The sequence below is a fragment of the Furipterus horrens genome, unplaced genomic scaffold, assembly GCF_987537825.1.
Source record: "Furipterus horrens unplaced genomic scaffold, mFurHor1.1.pri manual_scaffold_2, whole genome shotgun sequence".
NCBI classification, from domain to species: Eukaryota; Metazoa; Chordata; class Mammalia; order Chiroptera; family Furipteridae; genus Furipterus; species Furipterus horrens.
This window is the reverse complement of record NW_028327172.1, coordinates 3,975,261-3,993,167: the sequence shown is the minus strand read 5'-3', so window position 1 is coordinate 3,993,167 and position 17,907 is coordinate 3,975,261. Positions and strand designations below refer to the sequence as shown.

Below are 17,907 nucleotides of genomic sequence, written 5' to 3'. Positions count from 1 at the left end.
GGACTGGGTGCGGACGGTCCTGCTTCGACCCCGCTTCCCTGACAGACACCCGGGAAATCCGTACTGAACTGGCGACTCGAGCGGGCTGCCCCGCTCGGAGCACCCGGGGGCCGCGCCCTCTGCGCCCTCTGCGCCCCCCGCGGCCGGGAGCGCAGCCGCCGAGTGACCGGCTCCCGAGGGGCGCGCAGGGGCCCGGAAGGGCCAGGCCTGTGAGAGGAGGTGGACCAGGTTTGCCCCCGGCGCTCCCCGCTCACGTGACCAGCCCTCCCCACCCCCGCGACAGACTCAGTCACGTGACGGCGGCCGTTTCCCTCACGTGACGGAGCCCTGGGGTGTGGACCAATGAGGAGGCGGGGTCGGGGCTGTCGGGGGCGGTGTGCGCGCGAAGGGAACCCGGCAGGCCGCGGTTGCGGAGACCCGGAGGGGAGCTGCCTGCGGGGCCCGGTGGGGGCCCGCCGCCAGCCACCCGGGGGCCTCAGCCCGGTCGTGGGCCAGGCCCGGCCTCGGTGCTGCGGGCGGCGGCATGAAGTGTCTGGTGGCAGGCGGCTGCGTGAAGGGTGGGTTGGGGCCGGCCGGGGCGGGGGCACGTGGGACCGCCCTGGCGGCAGCCTGACCCCCCATTCCCGTCCGCCTTCACAGTGCTCGGCAAGGCCATCCACGCTCTATCCCGCATCGGCGACGAGCTCTACCTGGAGCCCCTGGAAGACGGGGTGAGGCCCTGGGGCATGGGGAGGGGGTTCCAACAGGGAGCCCTAATGCGGGCTCGAGTCTCGCCTCCACCAGGCAGGAAGCCTGTGGGCGAATGTGTCAGCCTAGTGTCAGTTTCCAGCCCCCGGTGCTGGGGCATCCGTGGGGGCCCTGTCCCCTTTCCAGGCCTGTGTGTGGATGGAGGGCAGCTGCCCTCTCCGCAGTGCCGGGTGGCGCGTGGGGACGGCTGGGGCATAGGCGGAGTGTGCCGACTGCCGGGTAAGGCCCAGGCGGCAGGGGCAGTGCTGAGGCCGGCTCAGGGAGGGCTTCATGGAGGAGGGGTCTGAGGACTGGAAGGGGACAGGATTCCAACAGGCGAGGGCGGAGGTACAGGACACGTGTGTGAGGCCGGGCCCGCCGCTGCCTGACTGCATCCCTCTCCCCGCATTTCCTGGCCCAGCTCTCGCTCCGGACCGTGAACTCCTCCCGCTCGGCCTATGCCTGCTTCCTCTTTGCTCCGCTCTTCTTCCAGCTGTACCAGGTGGCCACCCCTGGGCAGGACCCTCTGCACTGTAAGATCCTGATGAAGGTGAGGCCCTTCGCTTGGCAGCGGCACTCACGCCTCCAGGAGCCCCCCCCCCCCCGCACCCCCCTGCGCAGTGCGCCTGCTCTGGGGCACCCAGTAGGTGCTCACCAGGGAGGTGTGTGTGCAGGGGCAGTGCGGTGCACAGAGCAGTAAGGGGCATAGCGAAGACATCCCCAGAGGGGGGTGGCAGGGGTGGAGAGGGTGATGGATCCTACCAAGGACACGGAGAGAGAGGTGACATTCAAGTAGGTCTTTCAAGGCATTCCAGAAGGGGAGCAGCATGACAGAGACCTAGACGCGTGTATATGCCCGATGTGTTGAGGGAACTCCCTTCCTGATGCGACAGCGCTGAGCCTGTGATGCAGCCGGGGCCTACAGGGGACGTGAGAGCCGGTGGGTAGGGGTACAGTGCCGGCCCAATGTGTTTCCCCTCCTTAGTCCTTCCTGTCCGTCTTCCGCTCGCCGGTGATGCTGGAGAAGACCGTGGAGAAGTGCTGCATCTCCCTGAGTGGCAGGGGCAGCCGCCTGGTGGTCCAGCTGTACTGCAAATACGGTGGGTAGGCAGCTGGCCAGCCAGGGGGTCCCTGGGGGGTGAAGGTGGAGGTTGGCGAGGCCCTCTGAGACCCTGTCTGCCTGTCCAGGGGTGAGGAAGACTCACAACCTGTCCTTCCAGGACTGTGAGTCCCTGCAGGCTGTCTTCGACCCAGCCTCATGCCCCCATGTGCTCCGAGCCCCAGCAAAGTAAGTACACCCCCTGCCCCAAAGCTGAGTCCTAGGTCTCTGTCTGCCTTCTTTGGGGCCTCAAGGGTCAACTTAAGAAGACACCTCTGTCATTTCCCCTACAGGGTTTCTGTGAGCCTCAGCATGCACCAGCCCCTGTCTCGCCCTTTATGGGAAGAGGCTGCGTGGAGGAGGGGCAGGGGCACCCTTGCTGTAGGCACCCCGCTGTCTTCAGGAGCCTGTATTCTCCACACCAAGGGTCCGGCTTGCCTTTCTGGCCAGTCAGACCCATTATGACTTCTAGAAAACAGGTCTCTGGCCTGAGCAGCCATGAAGGTCCGTCTTTAAGCTTTGTGGCTCAGGGGCTCAGAACCTCTCTTTGGCCTGGTTATCCTTCCCCATTCCAGGGCAGCCTCTGTTCCTGCCTGCCCGGTCTCTGGCCTTGAGGAACCCTCAGGGCAAGGCTGGAGGCTGGCTGGGAAGGTTGTGGCCTAGGAGGATGGCCTAAGCAGGCGGCTCTGGAGCTGGCCCCATCCTGGGCACCCTGGGCTGCGCCCGGCCTGGATGATGCGGACTCCAGTAGGGACACAGGCCCCTGGCAAAGACCAGTGCAGAAGAGTGACTCCCTTCCCGCTCATGCTGGATGCCCTTGGCATTCAAGTAGCCCAAGGTCTTGTTCGTTTCTTTGGGTAGCCGTAAGCCACGTTAACTTGAAGGTCCCTTTGGGTCCCGACAGTCTGATTTTGAATTCTATTGATAGTGCTGCTCGGGGCTCCTTTGGGCAAAGAAAGAGGAAAGGCTGTCTGTCACCACTGGTCTGGATTTTGAGACTACTTTTCTCTTCATGAGTACTCTCTCGTGGACAATTTTAAATACCTATAAGGGCAGATGCCAGCTCCTGTTCCAACTGTCTTGAGGCTAATTCTAGATCGTTAAGTCACGTGTGACTGTCACTGCTGTGTGCCTAAAAACCAGGCTGTAGGGCTCCTTCTGAGGGCCGAGTTTATAAGGACGCCGTGGGTGTGGTTTCTCAGCCCTCGGTGGGCAGGTGCCTCCTGCCTGGCGCAGCCCATCCTCCCTGTTGCCTTCTCTGGGCCCAACTCTCTTCTGCCCATCCCTCGCAGTGGACGTCCCTCCCACAGCAGCCCGGGAGCTTCTAATGGGGCATGCCCTCCTTCCTGGGGCATGCTAGGCCTGGCCCATGGCTGTTCCCCTGCAATGCTGGTGAACACGTCACTGCTGAGAGCAAAGCCACTGGGCATAGGCAAGCCTTCAGTATAATGCTGTGCCCTCTTCACAGGGTTCTGGCGGAGGCTGTTCTGCCCTTCCCCCTTGCACTGGCCGAAGTGACACTGGGCATTGGCCGAGGCCGCAGGGTCATCCTGCGCAGCTACCAGGAGGAGGAGGCAGGTGAGGGAGCTGCACAGGGTCTGGGATGGGGAGCAGGGCAGGGTGGGAGGGGCTGGGGCCCACGGCCCAGGTTCTTCCTGTTCCTGTCCCCACAGACAGCACCGTCAAAGCCATGGTGACGGAGATGAGCATCGGGGAAGAGGACTTCCAGTGGCTGCAGGCTCAAGAAGGGGTGGCCATCACTTTCTGCCTCAAAGAGTTTCGGGTGAGCTTCCCCCCATACCCTTACCACCCTGTCATCCCTGCCCTACCCAGGGCCTAAACTGCTCTGCCTCTCCTCTCCCAGGGGCTCCTGGGCTTCGCAGAGTCTGCAAACTTGCCTCTTAGCATTCACTTTGACACTCCTGGCAGGTAAGTCCCAGCCTCAGGACAGGGAGGGCGGGTGGGCTCTGGGGTGCCAGGAGCCAAAGGGCCCTTACCTTGTCTGGGACCTGTCACCTGCCCAGGCCAGCCATCTTTATGATCACGGACTCTCTGCTGGATGGCCACTTTGTTCTGGCCACACTCTCGGAGCCATCCCCGAACTCCCAGGACCTGCACTCCCCAGAGGTCCGCCAGCCAGCACCTCAGCTCCAGGCTCACAGGTGAGGGTTCCCGCGTGTCCCCTCCTGTCCTCGCCTCTGCCTGAGGTGCACCCTGGCCTGCGCCTGCTGCTTCAATACCTCACCGCTCCACACACACGGACATTTCCTGTAAGGCCCCAGTCCTACGGCTCAGCCTTCCTGGTCAGCTGTGCACAGAGGTCCCTCCCACCCAGAGAAGTGTCCCCAAGGTCAGGCTAGTTTCCTTCTCTGGCTGAGGCCTCCCCTCTGAGCCTCTTCCCAGGCAAGGGGGCTGCTGGAGGCAAGGGGCTGCTTGGGGTGGGAAGCAGGTGGCTAGAAGGGCAGGTGGGCTGGGGAGGATGGGCCCAGTATAGTTTAACCAGAGGAAGTTTGGTCTGGCACCCTGCCTAGCAGGTCCCTGGGCCCTAGTGCTCTCCAGCTCCTGTCCCCTGGGAAGGAGGGGCTTGGGCTCCAAGTGGCCTAGCTCAGCAGAGTTGCTGCACCCCTCCCCCCCAGCTGAGCTAAACTGGCCCCCAGGGTGCCTCCCTCAGGCTGCTACCTAAACTCTGATCAAATGATTCCAGGCCCATGCCCAGCAAGAAGCTGCCATTTAACTTCTGTATCCTCTCCTCCAGCCAAATCAGGAAATAATAAAACTAAAGTCACCAGAGGTCACAAGGCCCCCACAGTAGCCACCCCCAGCCCTCCAAGGGGGGCTCTGCCTTCTGTCTTCTGTTTTTTCGCTGACATCATCTCTACCTGCAGCACCCCTCAGCTGGATGACTTTGCCAATGACGACATTGACTCTTACATGATCGCCATGGAAACCACTGTGGGCAGTGAGAGCTCAAGGATACTCCCCTCCACTTCCCTTTCACCTGGCCTCCAGCCCCCCTGCCACTCTGAGGAGGAAGACGATGCTGAATCTGAGCTCAGTACAGTGCCTGGGACCCCCCCACCCAAGAAGGTAGGGGCTGGAGGTAGACGGGATGGGAGGCCAGGAGGGAACCGTCTCCACAACTCACTGAGCTTCCTTTTCTTCCAGTTCCGCTCACTGTTTTTTGGCTCCGTCCTGGCCCCTGAACACTCCCCACTGGGTCCCAGCCCCGTGCTGGCTGAAGACAGTGAGGGTGAAGGCTGAACTGAGAACCTCTTCTGTGTCAAGGGGCCATGGGCCACACGAAGCCACAGCCTCCCAGCACCAGCCAGGGGCAGAGTTGGGTCTCTACCCCAATGGGTGGAAAAGGTGGGCTGGGCTGGAGCTGAGCTGGCTGGTCCTGCTGTATCCTTGTCCTAATTGGCTATTGGAAATTGGGCTGGGCCCTGTCATGTCTCCCCAGCCCCCAACCAATCATGTCTGTTTCCAGGCTTGGCACTGAAGGAAGGTCCATCTTCCAACCTTGTAGCCAAAGCTGGACACCTGCTTTCCCTGAGAAAACAAATCATAGCGGGGCTGTTGGTCCCCGCCAATCATGACCTGCTCTTCCCCCAAATCCTGGGTACACCTGTGGATCTCCTATGGCTAGCAGATAGTTGTTCTTGCTTTTTCAGTATTCTTTGGCCCTGGCTGGGAATTCTAGCAGGCCCTATGGGCCTTAACATGTGACTGGGTTTCCCTGGCTGGGGCCCCATGCCCAGCAAGCCTGCCCTCCTAAGTGACTGGGCAGAATGATGCCAGGCCCAGTGTTTTGGACAAGGGAGACAGGCCAGGGCAAGAATCCAGCTTTGACCTTTATTCAAGAGACCAGATGGGTTGCCCAGGATGCAGCTGCCAGCCCCGAGGCCACGCAAGGCTGGAGACCCACAATCTGGCCCTGCTTTGCCCTGAGCTGCAGCCTCAGGCCAAGGATCCTGCTTGTAGCCACCAAGGCATAGGCAGAGGGAGACCTGGGGCACTGGATGTTGCTGTTGATTCATTTTTTTTTTTAAAAAAGCAGAATACACCAAGGCTCCATGTTCCCTGTGATGAGCAGGGCCAGGAGGCCAGCATGACCCCCCTTGGCTGCGTGGTTTCTGTATAATCCACCATCTGGGGCAGAGGGCGGGCACACAGATGCTATTTCTTGGCTTTGGCGGAGTTACGGGGTGGGGTGATGGGCCGGCCACCAGGGTTCAGGCCACTGAACTGCCCATATTTCCCCTTGTTCTTGTCGGCGGGCTTGAGGATCTAAAGGAGACAACACTGGTCAGGCTCACAGGGCTGAGCCATGGGGCCACCTGCCCCTTCCTTCCCCATCCCCACCTGGAAGGAGCACATGAGCGTCTCATCCACACTCATCATGGCGCCTGCATTGTCAAACTCGCCACAGTAGTTGGGAGCTGAGAAGAGTGTCACCAGCTGCCGCTTGGCAAAGAACTCATAGCCATCTTCTACCACCTGGATGAGGATGGGGCAGTTAATTAAGGAGGTGCTGGCTGCCCAGGCCCCAGCCCCACTCCCACCTGGATCAGAGCTGCCAGCCCACCTGGTGTGCCCGACAGATGAGATCCAAGTCGTGTTTATGCAGGAACTTGGCCACCACCTCGGCCCCAAAGGTAAAGGAGACACCGCGGTCATTCTCGCCCCAGCCCTGCACGTCCTTGTCAGGGTCAGACCACAGCAGGTCACATAACAGCCCCTGGTCAGGCACATCTGTGGGCCGCATGATACGCCGAATCTGCTCCATGGACTGCAGGTCTGGGGACAGGCCTGGGGGACACAGATGGCAATCACTTACTCAAGCCTCAAAGAAGGGACCCCCCGCCCCTCAGAAAGTCCTGACCAATCAGCCTCTGCTCCCTCCCCTGGACTTCTGGGAACCCAGGCAGGCAGAACTCGCCTTCTGCCTCTTCAAGTCCCTGCCCTCCAGGAGTGCAGAGCTCCCTAGAGAAAGAGGACAAGCAAGTCCTGTGCGCAGTACTGAGGCCCAACAGTGGGGAATGCAGCCTAACACTGGGAGCAGGGAGCCGTCCTGCACTGAGTGACACCCAAGCCCAGACCCCAGGCAGGGAGGGCCGTTCCAGGCGACTGAGAACAAGTCCTCCAGCTGATGGCCCCTTCTCTAGGCCTCAGGGATGGAGCCAGTCTTTTCTTCTCATGAATCCCCGCAGCAGGTGCCCTCACCTCCATGGCAGCAGAAGATCTTCTCATCCACAATGGCAGCGATAGGCAGGCAGTTGAAGCAGTCGGTGAAGGTTTTCCACAGTTTAATGTTGTAGCGTCTCTTGCCTGCGCAGAGGAAGGAGCCAGTCCGTGATGAGGCCTCCAGGGCCTCCCAGACACAGCTGGGGGAGGAGCATGGGAGGCAAGAAAGGAACCCCCCACCCGCCCCACTGCCTGCCAGCCTTCAGGAGGAATTCTATAGCAGCTGAGTCCCCAGAACCCCAGGGTTCCAATCCGGAACAATGTCAGAACTGGTACCCACCCCTAACCCATGAGTAGGACCAGGCCAAGACTCGGTCTGGCTTATCTCAGCTTCTGGCCAGCAGAGTCCTGTCCAGACAGGCATCCTAAGTGCTTAAGTAGCAGGTGTACTCGAGGGGTCACCAGACGGGGCCCTGCGTTAGAATGTGAACAGCCCTTCAGGCAGCAGCCATTCACCAGACCCCTGCCTTCACAGGGCTCACGGTCCAGCAGGTATTGGTCAGACACACATGCCCTATCACAGGGCCAACGTGAGAGTCCCACTGAGCAGCAGGGAGGGCAGGGGCAGCCCCAGGCACAAAGCCACTCACACTCGTCGTAGAAGCCGTAGATACGGTTGATGCTGGCACACTCGTGGTTCCCACGGAGCAGGAAGAAGTTCTCCGGGTACTTGATCTTATAGGCCAGCAGCAGGCAGATGGTTTCCAGCGACTGCTTGCCCCGGTCTACGTAGTCCCCCAGGAAGAGGTAGTTGCTCTCTGGAGGGAAGCCCCCGTATTCGAAGAGCCGCAGAAGGTCGTAGTACTGCCCATGGATATCACCTGCGACCCACGGAGCCCGATCAGCACTTGGTGCAGGGGCTAGACTTCAACCCAGGGCCAGGGGTTTGGGGGGCCAGTGCCACCTTCAGGAAGCAAAGGGGCCTGGGCAGGGGTCTCACCGCAGATCTTGAGGGGTGCCTCCAGCTCCAGAAGAATGGGCTGGCTCAGGAAAATCTCCCGGGATTTGAGGCACAGACCACGGATCTCGTTTTCTGTCAGCTGTACGTTCTTTCCAGGCCGCGAGCCCTGCACTGGAGGCAGAATGGGCGTCAGGACCCTGGTCGCTCAGGCAGCAGGAGGGTGAGGAACACGGGTGCCCCGTGAGCACTTCTGGAGGCGCCTGGGCCTCGTGGACCCCTCCCTGCCAGGGCAGACGGTGCTGCTGAGCCTCCCAGGACATGGGGGGTAGCCTCCCCAACTACCCTCAAGGCGCTCTAAGGGACTTCCGAGGCAGAGGCTGGCGCCCCAAACCCCACGGCGCAGGACCCTTCCCCGGGGTGTGTGGGGGGGGAGAGGTTTCTCAGATTTCTCCCTCACTCCAAGAAACCAGGCCAACCCGTGCGCCCCCGGCCCAAGAGCGGGGGGCTGGTGCCCCTGCAGCCCCAGACTCCCAGGCGCGTCGCGAGTGGGGGGTGGCTGCGGCCGCGGGACCTCGCGGCCCCTCCCCGCCCAGTCTAAGCTGGCCCTGGGAGGGGCAGGCGCGCCCGCGCGCCACTTCCGGGCCGGGCCGGGGGTCAGGGCGCGGTGGGCGCCGACCTCCCCCGCCCCCAGCCGACCTTCCAGCAGGCGCCCGATGATCGAGTCCAGGTTGAGCTTCTCGCTGTCGGACATGGCGGCTCTGCCGCTCCGGCCCAGCAGCTCCGGCCCCGCTCCTGCCTCCCGCCCTCCACCGCCTCCTTCCGGCCTGGCCCTCCTTCCGCCCTCCCCGGTCCGCCCCGCCCCGCTCGCTCCCGGCCCGCTGCCCCAGCTCCATAGCGCCTCCGCTGGACCCCGGGCGCAGCGGCCGCGGCGCCCCGGGAGGCGGGGCCTCGACGACGGGGCGGGGCCTGGCCGGTGGGCGGGGCTTTATGGGACGGGGTTGAGTCTGGTCCAGCCCCTGTGGGATTACCCATCCGCTTTCGGAAGATACGGGGCCGGAAGTACCGCGAAGTTGTTTTTCTCTTTCAGCGGCTGAACAGCCGTACGTAGTGTGAACACGTTGAGAATCGCTTCCCTAAACACTGGATTCAGTCCTTCAAGTGCAAAGAGGAGGCCCAGAGCTACCTCCTGAATCTCTGCGGCGCCCCCAGGCGGCTGACCAGACCCCGCCGGCAGAGCTCGGAGACCATCCTGGCTCACGCTGCCTGTGGTGCAATCTAAATTACCATTCACTGCCCCATCATTGCCTTTTGAGTAGCATAAAAATGCCGCACTTTGTGCATGTTAAAAGTATCACTTTGTAAAGAGAAGACATTAAATAAACCACAGTTCTCCCTGGAACCCTGAAGGGAGTGTTCTACATGCCAGTATCCTCAAAACTGGAGGCAGCCTTGCCTCCCTGCCCTGGCACGCCCTGGCCCCATCACACCCAGCCCAGGAACCCAAGTCTGCAGTCGCCCAGCCCAAGGGGTGGATAGGAGGAGCCCGTGGCCCAGGGGCGCTGAGGTAGGCCGGAAGAGCCTCTGAGAGGAAGGGGTGAGCCCCCCCACACCCTGGGGAGGGGCCCCCAGTGGGTGGTTGAAGCTGTGGCTGAGGAGGAAGTGAGAGGAGGAGAGGTGCGACAGGGAGGTAAGCCGGGCTAATGGGGACAGGGGCTGGGCCTGGGGCTGTCTCTGTACAGAGCCTGGCCTTTCGGCCACTTCAGGGCCTAGCCCCCTCCAGAAGAGGGGACACAAGGTTCTTGGTGAGATACCCTGAAACCTCCCGCCTCTGACCCTGCAGCCAGGTTCCGAGGCTGGGGACTGGCCGCAGGGGGCCCAGGGCCCAGGCTGGCTGGGAGCTACCTCTCACACTGGCTCCCCCCACATCTTGCAGCCTGTTGCATCGGTGGGTCTGGGGCACCATGGCCCAGGCCCTGGGCGAGGACCTGGTGCAGCCTTGTGAGCTGCAGGATGACTCCAGCTCTCTGGGGTCTGACTCAGAGCTGAGTGGGCCAGGCCCATATCGCCGGGCTGACCGTTATGGCTTCATTGGGGGCAGCTCGGCAGAGCCAGGGTAAGTGGGGAAGGGTGCCCACAGTGGATGTAGGGTGCTGGGACTGAGGACGGGGGCTGAGGGCTGAATTCCAGAGTGCAGCCCAACCTCAAGGGGCCTGGGAGGGTCTGGGGACCCAGCCGGTGTTACCCCTCCTCAGGCTCCAGGTAGGGTCCTAAGGATGGCAGGGCTGGGGTGAGGTGTCCAAGTTTGTCTCTTTTACTCCCAACCTCCAAGGGTTTGAGGGTTTACACCCACCCTCAGAGCCAAAAATCCTTCTCCTTTTAACCTCTGGCCCGAGAATCCAAGATCTAGATCATAGAACCCACATCCTTTCCCCTACTCTACCCCTTTCCTCATATACAGACATTATAACAAGTCCAGAGATACAAAGGAACTTGCCTGAGGTCACACAGCAGCTCAGTGACAGAACCAGACTGAAACTCAGGACTCCTGGCTTCTAGCACAGGCCTCTGTCCACCCAGCCTCCCCTGTGAATTGTGTGTGTTCCTATTCTGGGGCGACATCCAACCGGCCCCTCCCCCAACACATACCTCCACACCCCCTTCAGTCCTTCCTGCTTCTGCCCACATCAGAGCCACATCCTTTCCTGTCCCCATGACAACCACCGGCAACTCCTGGGTGACAGGTCACCCCCCCAGTGGCTACCCAGGTTGCATGAGCGTAGCAGATGTGGACTCTCGGTAACAGCTGTCCTGCACCTGGATGTCTGTGCAATGTGCTCGCAGGCCAGGTTGCCCTTCTGTAGACCTTATCCGCCAGAGGGAGATGAAGTGGGTGGAGATGACTTCGCACTGGGAGAAAACAATGTCTCGGCGGTACAAGAAGGTGAGGGGGACATGACCCCACCCAGGTCTCCTTGGCTCATTCCCCTTTGCCTTGGTCCAAGCCCAGGCAACATTTACCCCTCCTGTGTCCCAGCACCCCCTGCCTTTTCTCCCGACCCCTCAATGTGGCCCTGGCCCAGTGATCAGTTGTGTTTGGTGCCTGCCAAGAGGAGCAGGGGAGGTTGGCCTGGCTCGCCTAATGGGACCTTGGCCTCACCTGCAGGTAAAGATGCAGTGCCGGAAGGGCATCCCTTCAGCCCTGCGTGCCCGCTGCTGGCCCCTGCTGTGCGGGGCCCACGTGTGTCAGAGGAACAGCCCAGGCACTTACCAGGTAAAGGAGTTGGCAGGGGTCCCACCTCCCCTTCCCAGAGCCCCTTGCCTCTCTGAGCCCTCACACCTACCTTCCTGCCCACCCACAGGAGTTGGCTGAGGCCCCAGGAGACCCGCAGTGGATGGAGACCATCGGCAGGGACCTGCACCGCCAGTTCCCTCTGCATGAGATGTTTGTGTCGCCCCAGGGTCACGGGTATGAGGCCAGTGATGCCTGGGGACCCCTAGCCCCACAACCCCAGTGTTGGGTCCAGCCACCCCTCCCCTCCCCCAGCTTTAAGTCTTTGCATCTCAGGGGACCTGGGAAGACTGGGGTGGTGAGACCTGGGCAGAGGCTGCCAGAGGGTGGGGAAGGGATGGCTGAAGGCCTGGCCCCTAATGGGGTCTCCTGGCACAGGCAGCAGGGGCTCCTGCAGGTACTCAAGGCCTACACCCTGTATCGGCCGGAACAGGGTTACTGCCAGGCCCAGGGCCCTGTGGCTGCTGTGCTGCTCATGCATCTGCCCCCGGAGGTGAGTGCCCTCGTCCTTGCTCTAGGGACCCAAGACCCTGACCCCTCCCCCAGCCCCTGTGACCTGTGACCCCCAACCCCAGGGACTCTGAATTCAGGTAGCTAGGACCCTTGATCCCCAACCCTAGTGACCTTGGGACGTAGTAATCCCGTGCCCTGGACCCATGACTTCCTAGCCGCAGGAACTCTGATCTCAGGGACCTGGGACCCTTCATTCTCACATCCTGTCCTAGTGACCCTGGGCCTCATGACTGCTAACCTCAGTCACCTTCTTACCCAACGACCTTGCCTCCAGAAACCTGGGGCCTTTTGCCTTTGCCCCTTGCCCAGTGATCTAGGAGTCTGGGTATCATCACCTTGACCTCTTGACTCCTGATTCTAAACCCTGCGACCATGATCCCTGACGCAGTGACCCCAAGGACCCAGAGCTTGAACTCTGGGATCCTCCCAACCCTTGCCTAGTGAGCCCAGCCCTGTGGCCCTCGAATTGAGTCCCCTGAGCCCTGTGACTTCCAACCGCCTAAACCCACAAGTAAGTCTCTGTCCGGGCACAAGGCGGCCTTTGGTGAGAGCGCCCCCAGCACTGAGTGCAGGCTCCTAGCTCCAGAGTGGCGGCAGGTGGTGTCCAGGGGCTCCCCGTGCCCCCTGCCCTGCCCTGCGGCTCCCTGTGTGCTGGGCTCTCACGGCCTGTGCTCTGACCTCAGGAGGCCTTCTGGTGCCTGGTACAGATCTGCGAGCTTTACCTGCCTGGCTACTATGGGCCCCACATGGTGAGAGGCTGGGATGGGGCCAGGAGGCACAGGGAGCGGGGCCGGGCAGGCAGGCGGGGGCCTGGGGACTGAAGGGGGTGAGCCCGGGGTTTGGGAGCGGAGAGCTGATGGACGTGGCCACAGGAGGCCGTGCGGCTGGATGCCGAGGTGTTCACGGCCCTGCTGCGGCGGCTGCTCCCGCGCGTGCACAAGCACCTGCAGCAGGCGGGCGTCGGGCCCCTGCTCTACCTGCCCGAGTGGTTCCTGTGCCTCTTCGCCCGCTCCCTGCCTTTCCCCACGGTGCTGCGTGTCTGGGACGCCTTCCTCAGTGAGGGTGAGTGAGCGGCTGCCAGGGGTGAGGGGCCGGGGCTACAGCCTTGGGTGCTCAGTGTGCAGAAGGAATGGGCCCACCAGCTCTGCTCTCCCCCCCTCACCCCACTGCCACTCCTGGCCCTGGGTGCCGGGGTGTGCTGAGGGGGATGGCCCCCTGCCAGCTCCAGGGAGACAGCCCAGCCCTCGGGCCACACACTTCCAGTGTAATGAATGGTAGCCCCTGTCCCATGCCTGAGACCCCTGCTGGGAGGAGGACTGGAGCTCCGGAAGCTCCCTCCAGGTAGTTGGGGCAGGAGCTGGGGAGGTCACAGCAGTGCAGGGGCTCAGGGACTGGCACAGTAGGTGCCCTCCTCCCGGAGCCCAGGTGCCTACTTGGTGCTCACTCACTGGTGCCAGGCTCTGCCCTGGACACTGCGGCCACCTGAGTGAACAGACTGACATTCTAGGGGGTGGGGATAGAAGAAGGCCAGAACAAAATTAACAAGGTATTTATAGATTGTCGCCAGTGCCATGAAGAAAATAAAGCAAGGGCCGTGAGTGAGTGTGAGGGATTGGCAGGAAGAGACGGCAGCTCTTAAGGATGCTTGTGGTGGTCTGTGGAGGGAGCAAGTGTGCAGGGGCAGGCGGAGGCTAGGAGCCCAGGCAGGACGCTGCCTCAGGGTCCAGGCTACAGATGCCTTGGGGGCGCAGGCGTGGTGAGAGGTGCATGCCTGCGCCCGGCCACGAGGAGGGGCATCAGGGCAGAGCTGAATTGGACTCTGCCTCGGTTCTCCCATCAGTAACCGCCTGCTTTCTGTTCCATGTGGGTTGTCCAGCAGTTGCACCTAAAAAATGGTAGAAACCAATCAGTCCGTTTATTGAACACCTGCTGTGTCCAGTCAGCTCCAGGCTGGCTTAGAGCTCTGGCCATGGGTGTCCAGGTCGCCATCTATGGGTCGCCTCCCCTGCAGCCTCCGACCTCCAGGGCGGGGTCGGGCAGGGCAGGTCCTGGTCAGTGTGGCCGAGCTACCCCTGCCCTCTCTGCAGACACAGGCACGGCATGGGCTCCCTTTCATAGAGATGGCGTCAGTATCACTCTCATCCCTTCACAAGTAACAGCTGGCCCCCCAACCTCTCTGCTCAGCAGGCCTGAGGCTGCCTGGAAGGGATGCTGAGGATTCTGGGAGGGCCCAAGGTCACACCTGTGCGCACTATGCTCCTGGCTTGGGATGGGGGCTCTGGCTGGAATCGCTCTGGAGCCAGAAGGTCACAGGTCCGAGCCGGGAGGGCCTTAATGGGCACCACCCCCACCCAGCCCTTTCTGGTAGGGACAAGGAGCTGAGGCCCAGAGAGAGAAGACTTGGTGGGAAGTTGTCAGTCGCCCCTGGCTCCTGACAGGCTGCTCTGCCCAGGCGCGTCTGTGGCTGCTTAGACATTCCTAGCAGTGACCCCAAATGGCGCTCCTCCTCCCGGTCCTTGCTCCTGGCCTGGGCTGTGGCTGCAGAGCGACAGGAGGGTGGAAGGAGCCTGGGGGAGAGGGCACGTCCTGCTGCAGAACTGAGGAGGCCGGGGCTGGTCCCCACTGAGTGAGCCCCCCGCTCTGCAGGTGTGAAGGTGCTGTTCCGCGTGGGGCTGACGCTGGTGCGCCTGGCGCTGGGCACCGCAGAGCAGCGCCTGGCCTGCCCGGGGCTCCTGGAGACGCTCGGTGCCCTTCGAGCCATCCCCCCCGCCCAGCTGCAGGAGGAGGTCTTCATGTCCCAGGTGGGTGGCCCTGCTGCACCGCTGGGGAAACCGAATCCCAGAGCTGGAAGTCCGAGGGAGAACCAGTGCTCAGTTCCTCTCCTCTGAGCAGCAGCGTGCGTGAAAACCCTGGGCCTCAAGTGGCTGGCTATGGCTTCCCGTAGGAGGCTGCCTGTCAGCCCCTCAGCCCTCAGCCACTTCCTGGGGCTGCTCCTGCCTGCCCCCTGGGGCCCTCGCAATTTCCTGCCTTCCTGCAGTCCAGGCAGACTCAGTACCAACCTCTCCTCACAGGTGCACAGCGTGGCCCTGTCCGAGCAGGACCTGCAGCGGGAGATCAAGGCGCAGCTAGCCCACCTGCCAGAGTCGGCATCCGGGCCGCCGCCGCGGCCGAAGGCCCGCCTGGCCGGGGCCCAAGCCATCTTCGAGGCCCAGCAGCTGGCAGGGGCGCGGGGAGGCGCCAGGCCCGAGGTGCCCCGCATCGTGGTGCAGCCCCCAGAAGAGCCCAGGCCACCACGGCGCAAGCCCCAGACCCGAGGCAAGACTTTCCATGGGCTCCTGACTCGGTCCAGGGGCCCCCCTATTGAGGGCCCCCCCAGGTCCCATCGAGGCTCCACCTCCTTCCTGGACACCCGATTCTGAAGGTCCCACTTCGGAGGGTACCATGGATTCGGCCCCCAATCGCCTGACCAGCTGATGCCACCTCACAGAAGGGCACCGCACTTTAGCCCTGGGATTTAGTGACTCAGCTGCCTTCTCACCGTCACCGAGCCAGGAGGTGTTGGCCAGAAATAAACGATTATGATTTATTCAAAATTCTTAGGGTCTGCCAACCAGAAACACGACTAGGCCAAACCTAGAGTGTCCTGACGAAGGAAGAAGAGCTGAGGGTCTCGGGTAAAGAGCACATTCCTGAGAAGAGCCAGTCCTGCGTCTCTAGGCTCCGGGTTGGTAGAGATGGTAATCTTCCAGATGTCAGGCAGCCTGGGCACGTGAACATTCTTTCCGGAGTTCTTCATTTTTTCCTAAGTCCTTCCTATAGGAATTTATAAATCTCCAGGCATCGACGCACAAATGAAAAGTTCAAAAGTTTAAGTCCTCAGGCTAAAGGTAAATCATTTCCTCATGAACGCGCCCTGCCAGCCTGACAATGCAGACTCCATTTTGAGTCAGCTCTGCTATACTGACTCCATCTTGTGTTCTTCACTCGTTCCTCATCACAAAGCATGTCAGACACAGGATGAAGGGAGGTCACAGACAGGGTCTGGGGGCCCAGGCCCACCCTCAGTCCACAGAGCTGTCCCCTCGCAAGCCCAGAAGCAGCAGCGCTGAAGCAACATGGGGGTCAGCCAGCCAGCCAGCCAGCTGGGCTAGGGGACCCCAGAGGGCTCCTGGGGAAGCCTGGAATAAAGTCGGATTGAGCAGGAGCCTGGCTGGAGTTGGATCCAATGCCCTCCATCTCTGACCCTCGACCCGCTGCCCCTCCCTGCAGCCCCCCTCCTCCCCCTCCCTCACAGCCCCGCCTCTCCTTGTCCAGCCCTGGTTCCACCAGACACACCAAGGCTGCCCATTGGTTGCTAGAAGGTGTTTACCAGCACCAGGACCCAATGGTAAGCTCGCTCAGCCTCTTAGAGGCAGGTAGCACCTGTGGGAGGAGGGATCCCCAAGTGGTCTCTGGGCCCAGAGGTGGGGCTTATCCCCTATTCTGCCCCTCCCCCAAGTCCGGTTCAGGACCACCCTCCCCCGGGGCAGGAGCGGCTTTAACCCAAGTCCACACCCCACCCACGGTCCTGGTCCTGTTTTCAGACAGAGCCAGGCGGGGACAAAGGCCTAGTGTGCTCAGGACAAAGAAGAAAGGTCCCGCCGGCCCTCGTCCCCTCCTGAAGCCTTGCAGCACTCCCTTGGGGTGGCCGCCATGGAAACCCCCGCCCACACTCACTAATTGCCCCCGTGGGGGCGTGGGACGCGAGCCATTACCAAGACAACAGGGCTGGTTCCCGAGCAGGCTTGCTTCGCTGGGTGCCTATTCCCGCCCTGGACACCCTCCCCACAGGATGGAAGGTGGAGGGCGGGGGCCGGGCAGGACTTGGGAACAGGAGAGAAAGCATCTGGCTGAGGAGTCGGCCATCCCGCCCCAACGGCGGTGCTGGAGCACGGGCACAGCCACCAGCCACTGGTCAGAATGTTCTAAGGACAGGGCCACAGGCTACGGGAACGCACTCCCCGCCTGTGTTGGGTGTTCCTGCCTCTGTACTTAGCCAGGCCCTAGGTCCCAGGTGAAGCACCCCATTCCTACAGAGCCTGGAGGAGGTATCACAGAGGTCTAAACCCGCATCTGCAGTTTCCTAGGGAAAACAGGCTCACGCACGAGAGGAGGCAACTGGGCCAGGCCTCACCGCCCATGGCAGACCCCAGGTTTACCCCTGCCCCCACACTTGCAGCCAGGAACCTGCGCCCGCCCTTCTGGGGGTGCTGTGTCCTGCAGCCTGCCTGAGCCTGGGTCCCGGCCCCTCAGAGGAGCAGCAGCTGGGCCACCTGAGTTAGAAGAACGTTGAGAGCCTCCCCTGCCACGAGGGAAGTGCACTCACCTGCAGCCCAGGGCCCCTTTTCTCACCCCTCTTCTCAGACCCTCCCCACACCCTCACTGCGGGTGGCACTGAAAGCCCCATTAGACAAAGGGACCTGTGGAGACTCGGGAGGCTGAGGACCCAGCTTAAAGTCACAGTGAGGGCCAGAGCTGGCTGAGTGCAGACCTCAGTGCCTTCTAGACCAGGCAACGGGTCAGCCTTGGCGGTGGGGTGGGGGGGGAGGGGAGGGGAATGGGTCCTCAGGCAGTGTAGCAGGTCGAGTGTTGGATTTGACCCTGGAGTCCCCTCCAAAATAACTCCCTGCCCTCCATGGGCTCAGCTCTTCTTCTGGGAGAGTTGGGGAACAGGACAGGAACAGCCTCGGCCAGGGCATCTGTCACGAGGCTGGGAGGGGGGCCACCGTGGCGGAGGGTACCCCTGGATGTAGATCCTAGGGGTGGGTGGTCTCCAGCAGGGCCCCTCCAGGTGGGGCTGAGTCGCTGCCTTTTCCACTCAGGGAAGGATTTTCTGGATGGGGGCTGTTATCAGCCATCCATACAGGGAGATGGATTCAAGGCGTGAGGCCTGAAGAGGAACCCCCCCCCCCTGCCGCCCCGTGAGAGCGCTGCTCTGCGCACGCTGTCCCCACAGGGCTGCAGGAGCCCCTGGGTGGGAGAAGACGCCTCTCCCCCAGCCGCGTGCAGCCCTGCTCTGCGCAGGGGGAAGTGACCGCTTGGCCGGGTACCATTGTGCAGCAGTGAGCGGCCTGCACAGCCATCCTCAGGGATGCT

The 17,907-nt window shown here is 62.2% G+C and overlaps 3 protein-coding genes across 7 annotated transcripts; 2 read left to right on the top strand and 1 right to left on the bottom strand.

The window, feature by feature from the left end:
- Positions 1 to 376: 376 nt before the first annotated feature.
- On the top strand, positions 377 to 5,942 carry RAD9A (RAD9 checkpoint clamp component A). Its single transcript, XM_090257798.1, has 11 exons — positions 377 to 557; positions 640 to 710; positions 1,148 to 1,276; positions 1,712 to 1,826; positions 1,915 to 2,014; positions 3,294 to 3,403; positions 3,499 to 3,608; positions 3,690 to 3,754; positions 3,850 to 3,987; positions 4,711 to 4,912; positions 4,991 to 5,942. The coding sequence occupies exons 1-11, from the start codon at positions 524 to 526 to the stop codon at positions 5,084 to 5,086; spliced, it is 1,170 nt and encodes a 389-aa protein (XP_090113924.1). The 5' UTR covers positions 377 to 523; the 3' UTR covers positions 5,087 to 5,942.
- On the bottom strand, positions 5,659 to 8,798 carry PPP1CA (protein phosphatase 1 catalytic subunit alpha). Its single transcript, XM_090257809.1, has 7 exons — positions 8,667 to 8,798; positions 8,010 to 8,141; positions 7,660 to 7,890; positions 7,049 to 7,153; positions 6,411 to 6,634; positions 6,188 to 6,322; positions 5,659 to 6,112 (listed from the first exon to the last, which is right to left on the bottom strand). Exons 1-7 carry the CDS (start codon positions 8,719 to 8,721, stop codon positions 6,002 to 6,004), a joined length of 993 nt encoding a protein of 330 aa, XP_090113935.1. The 5' UTR covers positions 8,722 to 8,798; the 3' UTR covers positions 5,659 to 6,001.
- A 186-nt stretch (positions 8,799 to 8,984) lies between these two features.
- TBC1D10C (TBC1 domain family member 10C) lies at positions 8,985 to 15,976 on the top strand. 5 transcript variants are annotated; one of them, XM_090257761.1, is made up of 10 exons: positions 8,985 to 9,534; positions 9,904 to 10,083; positions 10,812 to 10,911; positions 11,134 to 11,241; positions 11,330 to 11,436; positions 11,638 to 11,752; positions 12,456 to 12,521; positions 12,645 to 12,834; positions 14,419 to 14,573; positions 14,844 to 15,976. In XM_090257761.1, exons 2-10 carry the CDS (start codon positions 9,932 to 9,934, stop codon positions 15,189 to 15,191), a joined length of 1,341 nt encoding a protein of 446 aa, XP_090113887.1. In that variant the 5' UTR covers positions 8,985 to 9,534; positions 9,904 to 9,931; the 3' UTR covers positions 15,192 to 15,976. The 5 variants fall into 5 exon arrangements, with proteins under 5 accessions (XP_090113887.1, XP_090113905.1, XP_090113876.1 ...); XM_090257779.1 differs by having other exon boundaries at positions 8,985 to 9,564; XM_090257750.1 differs by lacking the exon at positions 8,985 to 9,534 and adding an exon at positions 9,576 to 9,657.
- The last annotated feature ends 1,931 nt before the right edge of the window (positions 15,977 to 17,907 follow it).

What these genes read in the sequence shown, in the direction of transcription:
- RAD9A (XM_090257798.1), top strand. Translation starts at nt 524, where the DNA reads ATGAAGTGTCTGGTGGCAGGCGGCTGCGTGAAGG. An exon ending in GGCAGGCGGCTGCGTGAAGG is followed by an intron (nt 558 to 639) that starts GTGGGTTGGGGC and finishes CCGCCTTCACAG; the next exon opens with TGCTCGGCAAGGCCATCCAC. An exon ending in GGACCCCCCCACCCAAGAAG is followed by an intron (nt 4,913 to 4,990) that starts GTAGGGGCTGGA and finishes CTTTTCTTCCAG; the next exon opens with TTCCGCTCACTGTTTTTTGG.
- PPP1CA (XM_090257809.1), bottom strand. Translation starts at nt 8,721, where the DNA reads ATGTCCGACAGCGAGAAGCTCAACCTGGACTCGATCATCGGGCGCCTG. An exon ending in CATCGGGCGCCTGCTGGAAG is followed by an intron (nt 8,142 to 8,666) that starts GTCGGCTGGGGG and finishes TTCTGCCTCCAG; the next exon opens with TGCAGGGCTCGCGGCCTGGA. An exon ending in CGCTCATGTGCTCCTTCCAG is followed by an intron (nt 6,113 to 6,187) that starts GTGGGGATGGGG and finishes TGTCTCCTTTAG; the next exon opens with ATCCTCAAGCCCGCCGACAA.
- TBC1D10C (XM_090257761.1), top strand. Translation starts at nt 9,932, where the DNA reads ATGGCCCAGGCCCTGGGCGAGGACCTGGTGCAGCCTTGTGAGCTGCAG. An exon ending in TCATGCATCTGCCCCCGGAG is followed by an intron (nt 11,753 to 12,455) that starts GTGAGTGCCCTC and finishes CTCTGACCTCAG; the next exon opens with GAGGCCTTCTGGTGCCTGGT. An exon ending in GCTACTATGGGCCCCACATG is followed by an intron (nt 12,522 to 12,644) that starts GTGAGAGGCTGG and finishes ACGTGGCCACAG; the next exon opens with GAGGCCGTGCGGCTGGATGC.